At 53.5% G+C, this 13,121-nt stretch overlaps 4 protein-coding genes across 4 annotated transcripts; 2 read left to right on the forward strand and 2 right to left on the reverse strand.

Annotated features, from left to right (window-relative positions):
• Positions 1-666: 666 nt before the first annotated feature.
• On the reverse strand, positions 667-3,988 carry N7474_007105 (glutamate dehydrogenase (NAD(+)); the record flags this gene model as incomplete). Its single annotated transcript, XM_057198515.1, has 2 exons — positions 667-700; positions 753-3,988. 2 exons carry the CDS (start codon positions 3,986-3,988, stop codon positions 667-669), a joined length of 3,270 nt encoding a protein of 1,089 aa, XP_057051955.1.
• Positions 3,989-7,563: 3,575 nt separating this feature from the next.
• N7474_007106 (uncharacterized protein) lies at positions 7,564-8,842 on the forward strand (the record flags this gene model as incomplete). Its single annotated transcript, XM_057198516.1, has 2 exons — positions 7,564-7,935; positions 7,997-8,842. 2 exons carry the CDS (start codon positions 7,564-7,566, stop codon positions 8,840-8,842), a joined length of 1,218 nt encoding a protein of 405 aa, XP_057051956.1.
• A 1,706-nt stretch (positions 8,843-10,548) lies between these two features.
• N7474_007107 (uncharacterized protein) lies at positions 10,549-10,830 on the forward strand (the record flags this gene model as incomplete). Its single annotated transcript, XM_057198517.1, has 1 exon — positions 10,549-10,830. The coding sequence occupies one exon, from the start codon at positions 10,549-10,551 to the stop codon at positions 10,828-10,830; it is 282 nt and encodes a 93-aa protein (XP_057051957.1).
• A 1,258-nt stretch (positions 10,831-12,088) lies between these two features.
• Positions 12,089-12,950, reverse strand: N7474_007108 (TFIIIC subunit 6 family protein; the record flags this gene model as incomplete). The annotated part of the gene is made up of 2 exons (XM_057198518.1): positions 12,089-12,859; positions 12,906-12,950. The coding sequence occupies 2 exons, from the start codon at positions 12,948-12,950 to the stop codon at positions 12,089-12,091; spliced, it is 816 nt and encodes a 271-aa protein (XP_057051958.1).
• Positions 12,951-13,121: the final 171 nt, after the last annotated feature.

Here is a 13,121-nt window from a genome sequence, read left to right on the forward strand (position 1 = left end):
TCGCCGCTAGTCAATCCAAGTTTGGTCGGGCGCCGGGATTCAGGGACACGGGCGAGAAACAGACGTGCCTGGCCAGATCCATGGATAGTATTTCCTCCCTTTCATCGGGGCTCTTCTCGAGCAAAAAGGCCAAGTCGAACCGCTGAGGACAAAAGTCGGGGAAGAGCTGTGACGAACGGCAAACAAGCTTCTCTGTCAGGCGCTAAGAACGTTAGTTTCCGCCGAGTGCCGGGGAAAGTCAATTACAGACGCTAAGTGTATATGACTGAAAGCCAAGGAGCTACAAAACAGGATGATGATTAGGATCGATGATAGGATCTAAGACTGTCCGTAGTCTACCACAATGCCGATGGATGCAACCACCCTCGCGTGGTGCTACAGCCAAAATGACCCTACGTCAAACAATTCCCCAAATTTATTTTTGGTGCCTAAGAGAACTCTTTTTCATAAACAAACCCCGACGGGTCCAATGCAGACATGCCAAACAAAACACAATTCAAGAACTTTTTCTAAACCATACATTCGTCAAGGGGGAATTGTTTCCCGGATTAAAGGTATACCATCAGTCGTGCCGGGTGGATTTTCGGTGGTCGTGGTGGACCAACCAACCAAAATTTTCAAAATGAGCAGGAAAAGAGACACGGACAAGTGAAGACGGACAGTCGATCATGACTGCAGCTTCGACAGGCGCTTGGTCATGCTAAAAAGATAATTAGTGAAGGTTATCCATAAAGAGAAGGAGGGGAACTCACAAATCAAAGAAGGAGAACTGGCTGGGCTGGTTGCCATACTGGTACACGAAGCGGCTAGCCAGGTGGCTACCGAAGATAGCGCGCAGGTAGTTCTCCGGGACGCGCTCGAGGATCGTGTCAAGGCCGATCTTGTCCAGGAGCAGATGGGGCAGGGCATCCGAAAGCACAGAGCGGCGCAGGGCCACGTTATCCCACAGCTCGGTCTGCTGGAGCTCCTCGTCGAGCTTGGTGATGGCAACACTGAGACGGTCACTCAGGACGCTGCGCAGCACGCCGGTCTGCTCGTGCTCGCGCCAGATGGCCTCAAACTCCAGTCTGGCGTTCTGCTTGATGATCTCCTGGACCTCCTTGACGTATTCACCGTAGAAGGCGGGCACGGTGCCGTCCTCGCGGATGCACATGTGCTCGACGAACTCCGGATCGTTGAAGGACAGCGAGGCCAACACCTCCAGGGAGGATGAGGTCACGCCACCCTTGTTGGCGGAGGCATCCTTGAACAGAATGCAGCCGGCCTTTTCTAGGCGCAGCTTGGCGTCCTGCGTGATGAACAAGTTGGCGCCCTCGACGATGTAAGGAACGATGCACTTGCCATCCTGGATCAGCTTGCCCACAGTGGACAGATCAATGGACTCGGGGCGACCACCGCATGGCACGAACACGTCGAAGCGCTCGTGGTGGCGCAGGTGGAAGGTGTTGCGGAAGATCATGCCGTTGTGAACCGTCTCGCCGCTGGGCAGCTTGACGTTCTTTTCATCGACCAGCACGCGGTAACCTTCGGGCGACAGCTTCGACGTATCATACTCGGAGATCATCACGCGCTTCTTGGCCAGGCGGACGAGTTCCGCAAGGTCCAGACCTTGCGGATCGACGATCACACCAGAGCCATCAACGATGGCGGAATACTTCTCGTTGGCAAGCAGGATTTCATTAGATCCCAGGTCACCGTCCGGACCACCGGTCTGCAGCTTGCGCATCGTAGAGGGGTCGATGTTCAGCTTGCGGTAGATGCCGAGCACGTACTCACGCACCGAGAGCGTGGTCATGCCGTAAGCGTCGTGCGGGATACCGCCTAGTTTAGGGCTCTTGCCGGTGAAGAAGGACTTCCACCAGGGGGCACCGCGGTTTCGGGCATGCTCCGTGGCCCAGTCGACCAGCTCGGCAGTGTTCTCGTCGGGACCCATGAACAGGATCTCGTCCTTGCCGTGCAGATCGACAATTGGGTCCTTGATGCCGGGGCTGACGGGGGGCAGCAGCAGATCGAGGATACTGTCGATGTACTTCTCGAAGGCGACCCGCGCCTTGTCCTGGTGATCCACATCCAAGAGGATAACACCCTTGGCGCCGCCTTCGGGAATATCTTTGTTCTTGCGTTGCTGCGTGTTGGCCAAGTTGTAATTTTCATCAAACAGTGACCGGGCATTGATGCTGTAGGCCTCCTTGTTTCGGCTCTTGACAATCCGAATGCCTCCACGAGCAATGTCCCGGAAGCGAAGGTGAAAGCCACGGAATTCAGAGCTGATGACGAGGAACATGCCGTAAAGCGGCTGCGGGTATTCGTGTTCAGGCAAGAAATCCGGCTTCAAGCGGAAGCTGAGGGCCACCTTGGTCGGGGTGAAGAAGTTGGTCTTGAGAATCGACGAGTTGAACACGCGGAACGAGGTCATGACCATCTCGTCGTGCTCGTTGTGCGCCGTGCTGCGGATCAGCTGCTTGAGCTTCGCGCCATCCATGACCTCGTCCACCTGGATACGCAGGTAACTGAGGGTGGGTAGGAAGTCGTCCCCGGCGGGACCCTGGGTCTGCACGTAGTGGGTGCTGGCAAAGTCCAGGTAGAGCTGGTGGATCAGCTCGGGGTATTTGTTGATGATCTCAAAAATGTAGTCCGCAGTGAAGGTCTCGGTGCGCAGACGCTTCTTGATCTTCGACAGCAGTTCTGCGTGTACGCTGTTGTTGGTGTCCAGCAGTGCAGCCAGCGAGGTATACTCCGAACCCAGGCGGTTCAGGAACTGCTGCACAAACACCCAGGCACTGTGGGCGTAGATGGTCTCCTGCAGACTGAGACGGCCAGTGGCAAAGTGATGTTGGAAACGGTTCTGCGGAATGCAGTACAGGAGCGAGGCTTCCTTCATGATTTGGTGGATCGCCGCCTCGATGGGAGGGTACTTGGCCGCAATCTCGGGCTTGTCCGATGGCCGGAGGTAGAGCGAGATGACGGTGATGCCGTTGGAGAAGTTCTCCAGGTACTTGCGCGAGCTGGTCAGGCGGTAGTAGTGGTATAGATCGGACAGGGCACTAAATAGACCCATGGCCGAACCTTGCCGGTAGGCCATCACCAGGCGCTTCTCCCGGCTGCCCTCGATCTCGAACATCTCGATGACGGGACCGGACCGGCTGACGGCATTGGCGATGATCTCCTGGTAGATGGCCTTGGTGTTTTCCGTGGCCTTTTGGAGAAATCGCTTCTCACCAATGATGTCGATGTTGGTCTCGTTGGGGGAAGGGTTGGGGTTGGCGTATTGGCACTTGTACACGAAGTAGCAGCGCAGCTGCTGCTCGTTGTCACCCGGCAGCGTGGTGGGTGAGCGGAAGGTCTCCACACGGTAGCTGTTGGCCCCCTTGGAGGTGTTGATGTACTTGGCATCAATACGCTCCTCGTATCGGGGCCCATCCACGGAGGAGATACCAGGCTTGCTGGTGTCGATGTAGACGGCATGGTCCTCGGCCTCCTTGTCCAGGCGGATCTCGAGCTGCTTGTCATCCCGCGCATAGGCGGCGACCTTGGCGGCATAGAGAGACAGGATCTGGGTGACAATGTTTTCTACCGACTCGGTCTGGAAGTAGGTGTCGTCGATGCCCAGCATGTTGTAGAACCAGGTGGTCTCGGAGATGACAAAGTCACTGGGGAAGAAGCCCTTTTCCTCCAATTGGTCCATGACCTGTTCCATCTGCTTCTGCTTGCCTTCAAATTTGGCCGCGATGTAGCCGGGATCCTCCTCCGACAGCACGCGGGGCGACGGGCTGCCGGGGATGCCCAGATGAGTGGGCTGGGGGGAGGGATTGCGCAGAGCCGCGCCGACGACATGGTCGAGATGCTTGTTGTGCGGATAGCGCTGGAAGCCAATCGGGGTGCCCGGGCCAGAGCTGCCGTCCCCGCTGGCGAACAGCTTCGGCTGCGGCCTCGAGGGCAGCGTGGTGCCGTTCTCGGAGGCATTCGAGGACGGGGCGGGAGACGCCATGATGAGAAGAAGACGGGGGAGGAGAGGAGAAAATGAAGGAGAATTCTAACAGAAAGTACAAAGACAACTAGACCCAAGGATTAGCGGGCGAGCTCTTATCGGATCCCAGGTCCGGATGGCAATTGCCGGGTGATAAGACCATGCAAGGGGATGGAATGGAGGGACTCACTGAGACACGATCGTCGCCATGGACTTTTTTGAGGGAATAATCAGAATGATCTCCCTCCAAAATCCGGGGGAGTCGAAGATTTTATATGCTATTCTTGGTCTTTGGCCGACGGTAGGCGGGAGACAACGAGAGTCTGGCCCAGCCCCACAGCCTTACCTAACAGCCGGCGCTGCTCTGGCCTGGGATTGGCTCTGCGCCCCTCGAAGGAAAAATCCCGCGTCATGCGGGCCGAAAGAAGAATAATTGCCTCATTTGCTACGAGAGTGTGCCATTCTAGTTCGGATCATACAATAGTCGGAGTGCTAATTATAGGTGGTTGGCTATAGTTCGGTCACCGTCTACGCGGAGTCCCCAGGCTAGACTCGGTTGCTCGCAGAGTCAGCTGATGAGAAGAATGCGATGGGTCACGGGTTTCCCGACTACGTTCTTAAGAAGTTGACATTGGGCGTGATCAGCCCGGCCCGGTTCTGGCCCTGCCCCTCCGGTTGGAGTAGTAGTCCGGTTTTGGTTCCTGGATCGACTCACGCGGGGAAGTTATTGGACCGCCAGTTTCCGTGATGTTTCGCCCAGCGGGGGGTTACGTGATGGTGGATCTCGGCGCCACGGGGATTGGAAGACACTTCCGACACGGCGGAGGGTTGGAGAAGGGATGGTCCGCATGACGTCGCCCTATCCAGACAGCCACTGCCTGCGCCTCACGATAGTGGGCCCGGGAGGAAAAGTTTGACAATCGAGCAGCAGAAACTTCGACGGTGGCAAGAATAAGAGGAAGTAGAATGGTCGGTGTCCGGAGAAAGATAGATAAGGCGGTCTATCGTGGCAGAATGGGGTCGATCTCTTTGGTGATGTCGATGGGTGTTGACCTTGAGTTCCGGTTGGGTTCTGTTTTTGGTGGTGATTGTTCAACTGTCCCCGTCGGACACAGGGTAGTATTTTCTGTCGATGGTTTGATGAGCAGGAGCAATTGGCGCCTCACCTTGACCGCCGTTAGCCCTCTATAGCCACGTCGGGTTGGTCTGGTTGGCAATTTTCAGCCTTACTTTTTTCGTGGCGTGGTGAGGCATCGCCGACTTTGATGGCATGGCCATTTCATTCGATCCCTGCGACCGCAATGCTGCCTGCTGACGTGTCCCCGACGTGTTCGACGGCCCAGGGTCGATGTTTGCCTTGACGAGTGATGAGAGAAGGCTGCAATATAAATACTGTAGCTGCAACACCATCCATGATTCCATACATCACCCCCATAGCTGACTTCCAATATTTCTTTTTGACTCTTCGTTCTCAACCCCTTGGGTACAATGGTCCTTTATCTCACGCCACACCAAATCCAAGCTCTTGAGAGCATCCTTGGATATATCTTCAAGAACAAAATACTTTTGGATAAAGCAATGGAATCTGCAGGTGCCACCTTTGCTCAAGGTGACAACAGGGATCTAGCGCACGTTGGAGATCCTGTCATAGAGCTTACCTACAATCTACGAGGTTACACTAGTAATGACTCTCGAGGTAATCTCCACAGATGCTGATTTCTGGATCATCCTATTCACCTTCAACCAATGATAGGAACCACCTCCGTTTCCCATGACAAGAATGCGAGCGATACGAATCTTGCCCTGATTGGGCGCTCTAGAGGCCTAGACAAATATATCCATGTGAACCCATCTCAACGGGGTCAGGTCTCTGGTAAGGTCATGGCCACCGCCGTGGAAGCCATAATCGGGGCTGTTTTCATTGACAGCGATTGGAATATCTCCGTTGTTCAAAGGGTCATGGTGAAGCTTGGTATCCTTGAGTTTTCTTAGTCTGTACGCTCACGTAGGTCTCCATTCTGCCGTGCGACCTTGACATGGAATCAAATGCTAATTTGACGACAGGATGGTTCCTCCCTCCCTAACGGGATGTTCGAATATTCGGCTGCCCACAGTTGCTATTACGTGTGCTGATAAAGAAGCTCTATAGCCCTTTTGTGATTGAACACAAAACAGCTCTCTAAAACCGCTACTGACTGGCCTTTGGCCATACAGCCAGTCAGTAGAAGTTCTAGGGAGCGGTTTTGATTTCGATGGCAAAGGGGAAATTTTGCGTCTTTATGATTATACTTGACAACTACTGTGTTCGGGGTAATATCCGCATTTTATGAGGGGTTGATGGGGAGCCTCAAGGCCGGAGATGGTTCAACAAGTCGCTAGACGATTCAACATCGTTTTCTGCCAGGAATTGCTTTGTTGTTAGCTCTCAATTTAACCAAGTCGCTCGTTCCAAATTTGCTTTGCTTCTTGATAGTGATAATGGCGAGCGCCAGGTTGGAGTCTCCGTTAAGGCGCTGAGGATCTTGTTGAGCAGCCGGTGATAGCAAGCCTGCTTCCGCCATCGGCGCGACTCCAGCTGCGAGTTGAAGATACGACGATGACAATCCGTCGACAGGGTCACCATCTTGCCGAGCTCATTCGGTCTGCCTGGTCAAGTTGCAGACCTGAAAGTCTCCGATTGAGAATAGCGGGGTAGGGCTGGCCAGCCTGGATGCGCCAAGAGCAAAAACAAGACACCACGAGCCTCCAACCTGAATCCTCGAGACTTATTTCTGCAGGAGAAGACGGGATTAAGTATTGGACCACATGAAGATTACAATCATGCATTATATAGGGGCATCGGTCATTTCCCATACACCCAGTACGTTTCAGGGTGTTCTCATGTTCCTAGCGCCCTGCGCCAAGCTTACCGAGCACCGCACACGTTACTAATTCACTACGGTCCCTGGTGGGGGTTTTCTCAGTTTGTCCGGGCAGCTACTGAGCTGGTACTGGGCAGCTCTTTTGGGTAACAAATGGACTGTCGATCAGAACCCCAGTCCGGAATCACGGTACCCAAACCAGCAATAATAATCACCAGCTCTCCCAGTTCGTGGCTTGAAGCTGGGTTTTGGTTTTTCACCCCCTTTACCACTAGCCGAAGACTCGTAAGCGCTAGTTCTGAATTGGCCCCCAAACTCGGCACTCAACCGCACAATTCAGATCTTGGCAGGGAGACGAGAGAGAACAGGAATCTTCGAATCTGCCCATTTGCAGCTTTTGGTCCAATATATCTCGGGATCGCTCCGGACTCAATTATAGTAAGCTTGCTCCCGCATCTATGGGCCCCGCGAGTCGAGGATCAATGGTATCATTTGAGTCTAGCCGAGGCCATACCTAATCAGTCCGGTAACTTACGGACGAGACTAGGATACCTACATGGGTACGCGTATGTAGTGAGAACCCATCTAAGTGGTCACACCCAGACTGCCAAGGGTCCAAACCCGCCAACACAGCCTTTCTTTTGGGGCCAGTTAGGCCTGCCCGGCTGCCTGTACATAAACGGCTGGTTGGTTTTTATCCCAGATTTTTCCCAGCATGGCCTCACCGTCCACATCATGCTGAGGGGATCATCTACGCCGTTATTATGGTTTCCACGCCGATTTCAATTTGTCATTCTGCTGGCAATCCAGATCGTGTTCATGCTGATTCACTGTCTGCCTGAGTTGAATAACATGCTGCACGCGGATCGTGATTACCCAGCAGACCGTCCTCGATACTGGCATCACTCCTCCTTCCGCGCAAACCCAGACACCGACTACGAACTCTCGCTGACCAACGCCTTCCGCGACATCGAGACCCAAGAACTGGCCCGGGACAGCGCGGGGGGAGCCCCGAATACCATCTGGCAAATTCTCCTGGCTCATCCAGAGCATCGCGGGGATGATTCGTTCATGTTGGAGCAGCGGAATGATGACTGGGCCTACAAGGTAAAGAAATCGCATGGACCCGCCAGAGAACTCTGCGCTAACTGTGCTCCGAACATCATAGCTCGTCTCCCACGAATGGGCTGAAGATTTCATCACCGTCACCCTCGCGTCCATCCCCGGGCTAGCCAGATTATACCACTCCTATCCTCATTACGTCCAACGCGGCGATCTCCTGCGGTACCTGATCCTCTGGTATTACGGCGGCTACTACTCAGACATCGATGTCTTCCCAAAACATCCCATTAAACAATGTCCGTCGCTGCGGGACTCGATTTTCGACATTGAGAACCCCGATGTCTCCCTTGTGGTTGGTGTCGAGATCGACGAACCATTTGCTTCGGACCAAGAAATGAAGTACTGGCGCTGGGCCCGCCGATATGGTTTCCTCCAGTATACCATGTACGCGCCGCGGCGATTTAGCCCGCTGCTGCGAGAAGTGGTGATCCGGGTTCTGTCGCATACGAAGCAACATATCGACGACAGCTGGTTTGGAGGGCGGTATAACGAGATGACCACTCTGGAGGTCACGGGGCCGGGCGTCTTCACCGACGCCATTCTCGATGTGATGTCCCGGACCTTGCCACCCAGCCATCCGTTGATCTTTGAATCGGTCAAGGAAGATGCAGGCCTCGGAGATCTGGTCCTCCCCAGATCACGGACCAAGTTGCAGCGCGTAACGTGGGCGCCTTTCCACGGGATCCAACAGCCCCTGTGCGCCGGTGCTTCGGAAGCCCTACCGGGGGCGGAGTTTGGTGGTTTGTGTGTGCTACCGATTAATGCCTGGGGCAATGGCCAGCGGCATAGTGGAGCTGAGAGCTTTGAGAGTACACAGGCGTGTATCAATCATCGATTCGGCGGGACTTGGAAGCCCTGGAAAATGAGCTGGAAGGAGTATCTGTTCGGATAAGTCTGCATGAGGGTGCCCTGTAAATATATGATTTATACCTTGTTAATTGAATGGCGAATCGCTCGTCTATGTATATCAAATAGTGAAACCGGAATGCTGTGTATGTGACTGGAGCTCTTTAAACCGCCTATTTTCTTGAATATGCTCCATCCGCAGCAATTGGGGGGGGTTGATCACAGTCCCCGAAGCCGAAATATACTGCTCGCAGTATGGTAGCCGATACAATAGATTTGTTTATATATTTCGCTAACAATAGCTTATGCTCGTGTATTATTTAGGTCAATGGAATCAATATGTATTGCTGATTTAGCCTATATTCATCGTCAAATTCACAGGAGATTTCCTGTGCTGCCTGAGGTATATATATATTATATGTATCACTCCCCGCCCTATTCCGAATTCCTGGATGTCTTAATAGGGGGTCCATTGACCTTCCCCGGTATTGGGTTACATGCGTTCTCCCCGGAGTCCGGAGTACAACATATACCGTCTTGGATGCTTATCTACGCTACGTGCCTGTTTGCCAAGCCCAGTTCCAGATAAATAGCCAACAATAAATAACCGTGTCCTGTTGATGAAAAGTTTCTTGACCGCCACTCCCCTGTCCTCCTCCCCAGACAGGGATGGCCGATCACGCAGGCCTGGACCTTTGCACTGCCGGGATCTGAAGGAGTTCCCCGAAGAATGTGAGATATGCGGAGCCCCAAACTCCCCGGTCTCCGCAGGAATGTGTTCTCTATTTCAATAGTTGGGCCAGACTAGGGGAAGCCCCCTTGAATAATGAATCCGGGGATGATAGGGGGTAGCAACGGCAACGGCCGACGAAAGAAATTCAAAAAAGTGGATGGAGTAGACCCGCCAGACTGGGCCTGTGGATGCCCCTAGAAGCACAGGATGATTCCACGCTAGCCCCGGCATCCTTTCCCCGGCCCCCTTGACGCTTGGAGCGGAGAAGAACTGATCCCTCGCTCTCTAGTCGTGTTGATGGGGTTCCGCCCGATGTGGACATGACTCTCTCCTACCTACCCGAGGGCAGAAATGCAGATCTCCTAGGAGATCGCGGAGCCGGGGATGTGGGAGTCTGTCTGTTAGTAGTACCTTTGAACAATGCCCTTATATTCCGCCCCGTGCACCTTGCCGACTATTTTTCTTTTGCATCTATCGATCTCCTACTTGTACTCTGTTGCCCCCTGCAACTAGCTCTTGCATCTACTATTATTATTGAGGATATTGTTCGTTGCTGGACAACCAACCTGCTCATCTATCATCTACCTCTCTTCTCCCTCTTCCTCTCCTTCTCTTTTCCATACATCCAAACACATTCTCTCTGCATCTCATCCTTCAGAGCCGCTTTTCATGTGAGTATTTCCTCATCGAAGCTCCTCTCCGAGCATCTTCAGCTCGTTACATCATACCTGGCCCCAAGCCCCGTATACCGCCGAAGCTCGCACTCGGGCAACTTCGGAAAAGGAGTTTAAGGCCATATGCCTCGCAAGCATGCACCGAACAAGCACTAACAATTCAATGCACATAGCCAGCGATCTGTAAATCCATCCGGTCTTCCAGAAACGCCTGCAATCGCTCAACAAATTCGAGCCGAGGTCCGTGAGAAAAGCATACACCCGACTCCACACCCTTGAGAACACCAACTTACCATAAATCAACAGACAATTCTCCCTCTTCTCTCTACTCCAAAATCATCCAAAATGGCCCGTCAACTCCCTACACCAGTCGCCAGCCGCCCCGGCACACCTATAAACCCTGTCCCAACTATGGACGAGGACTTCTCACAGTTCCCGCTCCAGTCCAGCAGAAAAGCGCTGGGCGAGTCGACCGAGATCTACTACGTCTCGCCTTACTACAACGTCGTCGAAAAGATCAAGCTTCCTGCCTCGCCACCGCCCTCGTACATCGACATGGCGAGCAACGATAAGCATCGCCATCTGGACATACATGACGAGCAGAGCAAGTCCGACGTGCATTCTTGACTCTATCCGATACTTCTATGCTATTGCTTGTAACAACACTTTTTCCTGACTGGTTGGGTCTCTAATTCGGCTGTTTTTCCTTCTTCGACGAGCCATCAAGCATACACTAAACCCCAACGTCCCTGTTTTACACGTGGGATAGATTATGGACGATGTGTTCTCTTCTTTCTTTGTGGCGTTACTTCATTAGCGAGCATGGCGATATGTGCGTTGTTTCAGCCTTGTGTGTGTCTTTTCTGCAAGGCTTTCATTCCCTTGATGTTCTATTTCGGAGTTTGAATAATACAAAAGTCTTCATTATTTGATGATTTCCTTCTTTCTCCCGTTCTTCCGGCGGGAATCAAGATATTACATCACCATTATTAGTACAGCAAGTAGTATGTGTAGGTCGGGTAACCCCAATTGATTCGATATGTACCCAGACCGATGCAGGAACTGAGCACTACGTGCCGAGTACAGAGTTTCCAAAGAAGGATAGCCATATACAAATGAGGAAATCCCGTTAGACAGATTGTAGAAACAATCGCGATAGCCCCGGTCCATATGAAGAACACCCGCCGATCACGACGTCATGAACAACCAGGCGGAGAAGGTTACACGAACCATGCGAGTCGCGTGTGATGTGATAAGAGTTAGTTCCCTGTTGGAAACAGTGGAGAGGAAAGGATCAAGTATTGCCCCGAAATCGCCCCGGAATCGCTCCCCGTAATGTGGACAGGACAGATGATGGGAATTTTGGAGACATTCTGCCCATGACGTTGTGCGACTGTAATGAGATAACTTAATTTCATACTAAATCCATCACATGGATTAGTTTACAGGGCAATTTTGTGTGGGGCGGGGTCTTCCCAACTCCAACAATCCTGGCGGAGAAGTGGCCCTTGGCGGCCGGGAAGTGCGCGTATAGGCATTGCATGGTGCAAATGGTATGACGATGCATGCTGAATGAACGCCTGGTTCCTTGTCCTCGGGACCGACCTGATAGCACTCGGTGGGTTGATCAATGGCCCGATCAACATCCGTGGTGCGTGGGCAGTCGGTAGAACGGAAAAAGGTTCTAGACCGAGGTATTTCCGGTCCAGCACTATGACAGCCGGGGAGGTGGTTCGTACCTTTGGTCGTTCATGTGCGATGCGGGTAGCCGAGGAATCCTTCAAAAAAACAATTCTTCGAGCGCACTTGAACCGCGAGCCATTGAGCGAGATAAGGCCAGAATCGGAGATGGTGCTTTATTCCCTCAGATCCTAGCGGGCGCCGCCTAGGATGCGCTTTCCTCGGCAGCTCCGGGTTCGGGCTGACTGATCTGCAGCTGCATCCACAAGTTCTCGAGTGCTGCCGTGGCGTCGAGGTCACCAGCGTTCGCCTTTTCATTGAGGCGTTGGATCTCCGCAATTTGCTCTTCGGTCCGGGCCCAGCCCTTGAGCCGCTCTCCCAGGTTCATGTTGCGCCGCGTGCTCATGACCGTGCGAACCGTGTCGGTCTCGCCTCGGGCCGCTTTGATATTTTGCAATCTCTCCAGGAATTGGGCCTGGTTCGTGGGTGCAGCGCCTCGGCGGGGCAGTAGCCGTGGGGTAGACTCGGATGTCGAGAGGTGGGATTCGAGATTCTGTTCGCCTGCTCCTCCCGAGCTGGAAGTGAGGTTCGCTTTGCGACCGAGGATTTTCACGCTGTTGGCGGCGAGCAGTTCAAAGGACTCGCCTGTCCGCAAAGGAGCCGTGTGGTGGTCGGCATCTGGATCTGGATGAGAGAAGACGAGTTCGGTGCCAATCTGGTCGGCCCAGGCGCAGGTGAACACTTGGTTATGGTATGAGACAATCGGATTGCTGGTGTGGAGACCGAGAATCTGGATCTGCTCGGTCGGCAGGGACTCTGTTTCAGCGCTGTCGAGGGGGGTGAGGTCATTGTTGGCAGAGGTAGGATTGCTCTCATCCGGAAGGGGAGCATCGTTCGAGGAGGACGCGGGCTGGCGGCGGCGAGGCGCACGTAGCGGGCCGTGGTGGGAGGAGAGGTCGAGGTTGAGGTAGAAGGTCTGGGGCCGTCAGTGAAGTCCGGAATCAGCAAGAATGCAGACGTACCTCTGTCTCGGAGTCGTGGTACTCATACTCGAACTCGTCATCCATGGTGGCGATGGCAGGGATGGAACATGGACCTGTCAATCACAAGAGCAAGCAAACATTTGAGCGATAAGATAGCTGAGTCAGCCCCGCATGCGGCGTTTCACTCCCGTGGGGAGCCACTGGGTGTGGTTGACGAGAATCAGAAAGTAGAAGTATGTAAATAATAACAGATCA

This window comes from Penicillium riverlandense (genome assembly GCF_028828495.1).
Source record: "Penicillium riverlandense strain IBT 135883 chromosome Unknown utg000006l_segment0_segment0, whole genome shotgun sequence".
In the NCBI taxonomy this organism is placed as follows: Eukaryota; Fungi; Ascomycota; class Eurotiomycetes; order Eurotiales; family Aspergillaceae; genus Penicillium; species Penicillium riverlandense.